This window comes from Myxocyprinus asiaticus, chromosome 6 (assembly GCF_019703515.2).
Source record: "Myxocyprinus asiaticus isolate MX2 ecotype Aquarium Trade chromosome 6, UBuf_Myxa_2, whole genome shotgun sequence".
NCBI classification, from domain to species: domain Eukaryota; kingdom Metazoa; phylum Chordata; class Actinopteri; order Cypriniformes; family Catostomidae; genus Myxocyprinus; species Myxocyprinus asiaticus.
In genome coordinates, this window is record NC_059349.1 from 26,483,990 (window position 1) to 26,493,298 (window position 9,309).

Here is a 9,309-nt window from a genome sequence, read left to right on the forward strand (position 1 = left end):
CTCTTTTCCATTCAAAAGTTTTAGTTTTTTTTAAAGTGTCTTTGCTTATTTTTTCAAGTGCAGAAACAATTATGCTATGTTACATGCCTCATATACACAAAACTACATTTTTAATCTTTGAAGTTGATTTGCAGTAATAATTATGCCATTCTTTACTGTGCCCAATAATGTCACCATTAAAACTGAAATGCATGAGCCCTGAAAGAGTAATTGTCTAACAAAGTAATTGTCTATCCATAAAGGCCACTCACTGTTGCCAGCGATCAGATATTGAAAAATTATATTGACATCTGGTCTCACTAATTTGTGTCTTTAGGTGGTAGCAGTGCCTTCATATTTACGATTAAAGACAAAATCAGTCTCTTGTCAGATTCAGACTTTAGATATCACAGTCCGGCAGCTGGACATTTGTTTAGTGACTTTCTAGGTAATACTCTGTATACTATTATCTACGTCAAAGTAAATGTCGCAGGCTGTACACCCTATAATCAGATGGGGGACTTTCCTTAGAATCTACTGCACATTCACTGCATTTCCAGTTAAAAAGTTGAGAGCAAATGCTTATTTATGTCACCACAAGTTTTATCAAGCTTAATTCAGAACACATTACACATCACAATCGAATTAGTATACCTTACTTAAATTTAAATAAAAGGCAATCAGTATGCATGCTTTTTCTAAGTAAACTTATTTATTTGGCTCAAGTAAAGTGAACCTAATTGTTTAAGTATAGTTAACTAGTTACAAGTAAACTTAACTCATCTGTAATTAATTATTTAAATGGGGTTAAAGCATGTCCTATACAGTAAAAGGGAAATTATGACTGGACTCTAGGTGAGCCATATGGCACACTGGTTACTTCTTATTTCTCCATAAGTTCTCTAATTTTGACCAAATATACATAATTTATTCTAGCGCAAGGGCTTATGGGTATTCCACACAGCTGCAGTTTTGTACTTGATACATTTGAGTTAATGGTACTCGAAGCCAAAGTTTAAAGAACGTATATATTTGAGTTATGATTCCAAAATGTGACAATTCAAGTACTGTTCAATTAGGAGCACTTGAGTTTTTATTAATGACATCTTTAGGGTTTAGAGAGTAATGGTAACTTAATTACAACTTGTAAGAATAGTAAAAAATAAAGCTTAAGCTGAGTCAGCTTTTTTTTTTTTTTCAGATAACTATTAGTATCTACAGTGAGCTATTGAGACAATTTTATTGATGCGTGAACTGGTGGTTTTTCTTAACAAAAGAAGTACAAGGAACTGTATTTATTTATTGCTTTGTTTGATCTTGTTTAGATTACAATTACTATTGATATGATGATCAGTTAGGTTATTAGATTATGTCATAATAATACATCCGATAATGTATCTCCAATGTTTAGAGACAACAAATCCTGTAGACTATACAATTTTGTATGGGCTATGGTTCACTTCACTGAAAAAGTTGCTTCACACTCAGAAAATGAATTCATTACCTTTACTTAATTTAATTTAAGCAAGTTTTTTACAAGCAATTGAATTAAGTTACTTCTAATTAATTCAGTTTCATTAAACCAACATAATTCAGTTGGATTATGTCAAATCAATTGACCCATGTCTTGGTTTAACTCAACTTTATTAGGTTAATCAAACTTTATTTTTTATGTTGGTCTAATGTAATCTTATAAATTTACTAAGGTTTATTTAATTAATTGTCCTATGTTGGTTCAAATTAGTAATTTTTTTTATCGTTAGTATATGCTATGTGAGCAAGTGTAAGGACAGTGAAACTGCTGCCCTTTTATAGCAACTGCTTAAAGAGCTAAGCAGCATTCAAATCAAACATCACTTGAAAGTGCAAGTCCATCCTCAATCAAAGCACAAGCACAGGGGTGTTAAAAAGTATTCAGAAATTATACTTAAGTGAAAGTATGGATACTGAGAACATTTTACTCAATTAAAAGTCCAAGCATCTAGCCATAAACATACTTGAGTGAAAGTAAAAAAGTATTCACATTAAATTGTACTTAGTTATTAAAAAAGTAAAAAGTAACTTTTTTCCTAACTAGAATGAAATCAAGAGAGGAGATTATGTGAGAGTGGATGTTGTTAAATTCAATTGGTTTGTTAAGTCGCCTTTTTACTGTCTCTGACAATTGCCATATTTCTCTCCAGTGGTATTCGCAACTTGGCCTTATGCTGCCTTCAAGTGGACCTAGGAAGCTCGTACCTCCGAGTTTGGCATTCGTTACAACGACATGTCACGCTTTCAAATGGGAAACAAAATACAGCAGAAGCCAGACTCAAACAAATACACAATGAATGATGGCAAAAGCTCTTTTTCTGTTGTACCAGTGAATAAAAATAAATGAATACACTTTATTCACAACATATATTATTTAAAAATGCATGGTATCTAACAAATTATTAATTAATTTGCTTAAAACAAACTGCGAAAGGTGAGTCATTAGTTGACTGCCATATATAACAAATTAATATTATTAAAATAACATACAGAATCTGAAATATTTTTGCACTACCTGTTACAGTCTCTCCCTGTAGATGACCCTTATCTTATTTCAAGCAATTTGATAGCATAGCAAAATCCTTCATTTGGAATGGTAAATGTCCCAGATTAAATTTCAATAAGTTACATAGGCCGATTGACAATGGTGGACTAGGCCTACCCAAGATTATGTTTTATTATTATGCATTCGGTCTCAGACATTTGGCTCATTGGTCGCTTCCACCTGAGAGAGCCCCTCCCTGGTTTTGTATTGAACAAGAAGTTCTTGCCACTATTTAGCCATTGCAAAACCTTTCTATCAAACTAATCTGAGAAGTTAAGTTACACTCCGTTATCTCACATTTGCATTCGGTATGGACAAAAGTGTCCAGAGTGTTTAATTCGGACATTTATTTAAATGTTGCCTCAAGCATATGGCTGAACCCTAAATTATGTATTAATAAGTCCCCTTTCTGCTGGTCGGAGTGGATTGTGAGGGAGGTTTCTACACTCGGTGACCTATATGAGAGTGGAGTGTTGAGATCTTTTGAAAATTTGGTTCAACATTTTGGGATTCACAGATCTCAGTTGTTTAGGTATTTACAGCTGCGCCACCTGCTCTGTATTGTTTTTGGGAGTAGCATACACCCCCTAAAGCGGCAGATACTCAGGGAGTGATGATTACTGCTTTTGGAAAAGGTCATGAGGCATCAGTGTATTACTCACTGCTAATTCAGAGTCTGGGGATCGGAGCTTTAGCTTCTATCAAGAGATTATGTTAGAAAGATTTAAACTTGATATTGGAGGAGGGCGTGTGGGCTAGGATTCTAAAAAACGTCAAGTCTGCATCTAGAGACGCAAGGGTGCGCATTATGCAATTTAAGATTTTGCATCGGTTCTACTGGACACCCTCTAGATTGTATAGGCTTGGTCTTAAAGACACACCCACCTGCTGGCGATGCAGTCAGAAGACGGGGACACAATCCATGTTTTTTGTGGTTGTATTAAGATTCAGGAATTTTGGTTGAGGATCCATCATTTTGTGTGTGATGTACTGGACACTCAGTTTTCATTTTGCCCCAGACTTTGTATTTTGGGTGATGGAGGAGTCCTGAATATAGGAGATAAATATTTGAAAAGCTGGGTCCTAATCAGCGTGATGATTGTCAGACAGCTAATCCTTAGCGGTTGGAAGTTAACTGATGCACCCTCATTTCGTGAGTGGTGCACCAAGTTGGGTAAAGTGGCAGCTTTCGAGGAGATGACTTCCAGATGGCTGGGGAACCTGTCGAGTTATGGCAGAAAATGGGGCAGTATAAAGGGTTATAAGTTGATTCTTAATGCATAATTTTGTGGTTAAATTTATTTTTGTCTGTCTTCAATAAAATAAAATAAAAAAAAAAAATGCCTTTTGTTTTTAAACTGTATATATTTACAACATGAATGATAGTTTTTGACTTCATAACTGTCCAATCTGTAGAAGTAGCAGGCATAGAATAAAGTTTAGAACAAAAACCATCAGTGTTTCTCACTTTGTGCTCATATAGTTTTGAATGAATACATCACATTCAGTCGGGTGATCACATGCGTTCTAGTCACACAAATATATCAACATATCCGAAGCTCAAATCAGATCCGAAATTCTGCCTCTTCAGATAGTCAGAACTCCACACAGCCGCTGTGCGACACTTCATTTAAAATTACTAACCTCTGGTCTGTCATCTGTCATTTAACAGATACAGTGAAAAGGCGGGTTCAATCCAGTAAGATGAAATAAAATGATCTGCAAAAATGAATAGAGTACTTTCAAATTTAAATAAAATTATAAGGAGTAAAAAGTAAAAAATGATCTTTGGAAATGTAATTAAGTAAAAGTATAAGTATTCAGTTTAAATTGCACTGGAGTAAAGTACAAATCCCCAAAATTTCAACATAAGCACAATGCCTATGTCTGTTTGCTCAATTATTTTACACCCCTGCACAAGCACCAGTCTTCATTGCAATAGTAACCCCCCAAACTCCAGCCAAACAAACACTACTTTAAAAAAATGATAAAACAGAACAGTAAACATGAACAAAACTCATTCTGTTCTTATCTTGCTCAAAAATGTATAAATAACACTTCTATCAGGAAGACTCGCAGACTTGAGTGAAATTCAAGATGACATTATTTGATGAACACAAAACAGAAAATGTAATGTCTCTCTTTGGCGTAAGCCCTGTCTGGCGGTCCGAAGAAGTTGTACTTGGAACTGTCATTTCCTGCCGGAGATAGGAGGCAGAGGTGAGGAGCCTACCCCTGTGCAGGACGGGACTCAACTGGTGGTGGTGGGGTGGGGGAGGTTGCCGTGTTAGCACACTGAAACAGCAATGTGATAGAATGTGAGCAGACTTATAAAGTAATGGCTTACATGTGATTGGCTAGGAGTTACCTAGCTTATGGTGCGATGATGTACTGCTGCTAGTCTTCCCACTAGAACTACGCTGCGCTTACATTTAGTTTCAACATTTGTTCACACCATCCAGTCCCCTGCAAAGCATGCTGGGAAATTTTAATCCCCTGGCAGTTTCATCAATGCTACAACAAATATTCATGTAGCCCTTACTCAAATGGGTTAAGTAAACTTAAATTATACAAATTTAATTGAATTTAACGCAACAAATTTAAGACAAAATATTCTAGAACTATGTTGCTCTAGTTAATTTTAATTAATTAATGATCAACCTGCAAAAATCTTTTTCTTTTTTTTTTTTTTTTTTTTTTGAGTGCATGTAACATCTAAATTAAATATTTTAAATATTATTTAAAATCACTGAACCATCCAGAATACATAAGGTTACAGCAACAAAACTATCAGGTAGAAATAGCTCCTTAAGGTAACAGTTAAAGGTTATCACTGATTACAGTGTGTCACTAAGTCAGGAAGCTCATGTCTTTGGTGAAACTCTTTGGTCATGGCCAAAGTGTGTCACTTATGTCTATTTTCAAGGCTACAACTGTAAGATGTGGGCAGCCATATCTTTAGTTGGTTTATGGCATGACTTGACCTTGAGATATTATCTAGAATTGAGAAGATATTGTAAGAGGTTTATTGTAAAATAATGTACTGCATTTTGAATGGTTACACATTCTCTGAGGCATGTATGTATATAGTGCAAATGTATTTTAAATTGTTCAACCACATAGTTACATGATCAGAGTGAGTCATACACAGATGACTCATTCTGATTATCTATCCTCTGCAATTTAATAGTCTATGCAAGAGATTCCAGTTTGAGCTGGTAATTTATATGTAGATTTAAAGCTTTTTAACACCTATATCTTCCAGAGTTTTCATAGCAGCAGCTCAGCCTTGCTATGTTTTTTGTACAACAAATATGAGAAGATACAGTATATTCCATTTTATATTAAGATATGATGTTGAATCGTGTTTACTGAAATGTTTTTAGGGAACAGGGACATTCATACTGAAAATATATAATTATTTCCTTACAGAAATATACAAAAAGTTTGTTGATTCACTTGCAATAGCAACAAAAAAGCAAAGAACTGTATAAAACATTACTAATTATTTACAATAAATAACTTGATACTCCAGTATGCCAATCACGTGACCTTATACTGCATTTAGTAGGCATAAAGTAGGGATTTGGCTTCTGGCGTTTGGCTTGTGTAGAAACCAAACTAGTTTATAAATGTATGGCAAGTAACCGAATGAGTTTGAGACATTGCTTGTTTTTCATTACATCTTGCTTCATTTTGATCTTTTCTCTACCATTTGCAAACATGATAGTCTGTGGATAATCAGTCTCCTTCAAAAACATGATACAATTGAATCCTACACTCTACCAGGACAGTTCATGCACAGTGGCATTTGCTAACTAACAAATCATTGAAGGGCGTAAGCTTTAACTTTCCACGACTGTCATAATGCATTAGAACCATTGGCTCATAGGTAGCTGGTACGCAGCAAGGTTGAGGTGTCGTTCCCTTGGACAGGAGATGCAGACGAGACTTTACTTGAGTATGAATACTGGCAGGTTTATAATTAAGTGGACAGGAACCATCGCAAAAGTGCATTGTGTAGCTTGAGGGAGCAATAACCCAGTCTGACCAGCCAATCTCTTTAAAGGAAACACTAAGTGACTTTCTCCTGCAGTGACCTTCATTTTCAAGACCTTCGTCCTTAGCAGACTGAGCTCTCCTGAATCTCCTTGCCAGTTGGAGAAGTTCTAATTTTATCTGAGGAGTGGATGGAGCACTTCCTTCTTGTTTTTTGATGAGGCACATTTCAACAATTAAAAGCTCTGTGCTGGTGTCCTTAAGCCACTTCTCAACTACGACTGTCAAATCCAACATTACAACTCGAGTGCTCAAGTCCTTCGTATGAAATATGGTCTCTGTATGAAAACCAGGGGGTTTATGCATTCTAACCAGGATGTCCTTTGTGAGCCATGGCTGGCCGCGTGTAATTTTGTCCATGTGTGGTCTCTGAATTTTCAGCCTGGCCTTTTTCAGGGTGAGTCCCTTTTTGATGCGCGAGTTCTTGTGGAAGGCAACTCCGACCCACTGTTGCTTTAATTCCACTGTAGAATTAAGAGGCTCCACTGTTTGAATAATACAAAATCAAATTAGACAACACAAACCGAAGTCAAATGAAAAAGTTCAATTGTGTGTTCTACTCACTGTAAAAATTGGTCACCTGCAATTGTTACCTTAAGAAGCTATTTCTGCCTGATCTAACCCTTAAAATGAGTTTTGTTGGTGTTATCTAATGTATTCAAAATGTTTGACTTGAATTAAACCAGTTAATTTACGTTACCACATGAAGAACTTTTTTTTTTTTTAGATTAACAGTTTTTCAGTGCTGAATATTTTTTTTTTTTTTTTTTTTATTGTTCAGTCTTTCTTATGAAGTATTAGGTTTAATCTGATTACAAAGTGATTAGTTACAGTAATCTAATTACTTTTGAGGTCAAAAGTAGTGCCAAGCATTGCATTTTAAATCCTTGTAATCAGATTACAGTTACTGACTTTCAATTAAGTTAATTATTTTAAGTACATTTATTGTGTTACACATTTCTAAAATAATATTATTTATGTATAATACATTTAAGCACAATTATGTTACTATGTACAACTGTTTGCGATTCTGTGACAGCTAAAGGGAGTGCGCCCACTAACGAGTTGCTGTAAGGGAGAATTTAATTTGTTGAACGGAAAAACAAACTTTCCTATGAAATGTGTTTTAGAAAAAGTAAAGTAATTAGAAATGTGGTTACAATTACAAGTAATTAGTAATTTGTGGTAGATTACTTACTTAGAGTAACTTGCCCAACACTTCTTATAAATTCAGTTTGCTGTAAATACAAGATTATTTTTCAGTTCACACACAAAAGTTCTAATAATTTGCATAATCACATTTACACTTACTGAGCACTTTATTAGGTAAGCCTGTACACCTGCTTATTCATGCGATTATCTAATCAGCCAATCGTGTGACAGCAGTCCAATGTATAAAATCATGCAGATATGGGTCAGGAGCTTCAGTTAATGTTCACATCAAGCATCAGAATGGGGAAAAATGTGATCTCAGTGATTTCAACCGTGGCATGATTGTTGGTGCCAGACGGGCTGGTTTGAGTATTTCTGTAACTGCTGATCTCCTGGGATTTTCACGCACAACAGTCTCTAGGGTTTACAACAACAAAACACATCCAGTGAGCGGCAGTTCTGCGGATGGAAATGCCTTGTTGATGAGAGAGGTCAACGGAGAATGGCCAGACTGGTTCGAGCTGACAGAAAGGCTACGGTAGATAACCACTCTGTACAATTGTAGTGAGCAGAATAGCATCTAAGACAGCTAAATAATTCGAACCTTGAGGCGGATGGGCTACAACAGCAGAAGACCACGTCTGGCACTTTATTAGGACTATAGTGTTCCTAATAACATGCTCAGTGAGTGTTAATAACTGTATGTAAAAACACAATAACTATACATTTAAATGTTTTTTTAACCTAAAATATGTGTGCAGCGCAGCTAGGGTTATGATAATAGTCATTACTACATTTTATGATCGCCCTAGCCAGGCAACATGTGCTTCATGTGGTAACATCTAATTTGACATCACTGAATCAATCTGAATACATCTGGTTACACCAACCAAATACATTTTATTGGTTAGATCATGTAGAAATAGCTCATTAAGGTAACAGTTGCAGGTTTCCACCTTTTACAGTGTAATTTAAGTTTACCTATGGTGGGAAAGAGCACCGTAGAGACTTTTCTTGTATGCTGAAGGTCCTCTGCTTGACTGGAGTTTCCTCTAAGCAGTTGTCTAATTCTCCTATACTGCCGAAACATCCTAACCAGGTCCTGGTGAGAAGGCTTTCCACCAGGCCCAGGTGGTGTGTCAATCCCTAGGAACTCCAGAATACTTGTCTTCAGAGCCTCAAGCTGCAGGGCTCTGTATGTGTCTTCATTCTCCTGTTGAGCCATAGACTCTCCCAGACAAAAGCTAAAAAAAACAGCCCAAATTGAAAGAAGAAAGCACTGTGCTACTAAGTGCTGCATGGCAGGTTCGTTTTGTTTGTGCTGTCTTTGTGTTGGTCAATGCTATGAATGAAATTCCAAACATGCTTTCATTTATATAGTGGCTGGCCACGCCCCACCAGTAAGGATCGGTCATGTACACCCACACTGAAAGTACACAGCCGATTAACCATTTACTTCACTATGACTTGATATCAACAAAACATTAGGAATAATGCTGTCAACCTAAACAGACAAGGGTGGTTATACAAATTACAAACCT

General features: G+C 35.9%; 1 protein-coding gene across 1 annotated transcript; it reads right to left on the bottom strand.

Moving 5' to 3' along the window:
- LOC127442597 (growth/differentiation factor 8-like) lies at positions 1 to 9,094 on the bottom strand. Its single transcript, XM_051700751.1, has 2 exons — positions 8,750 to 9,094; positions 1 to 7,101 (listed from the first exon to the last, which is right to left on the bottom strand). Exons 1-2 carry the CDS (start codon positions 9,066 to 9,068, stop codon positions 6,353 to 6,355), a joined length of 1,068 nt encoding a protein of 355 aa, XP_051556711.1. The 5' UTR covers positions 9,069 to 9,094; the 3' UTR covers positions 1 to 6,352.
- Positions 9,095 to 9,309: the final 215 nt, after the last annotated feature.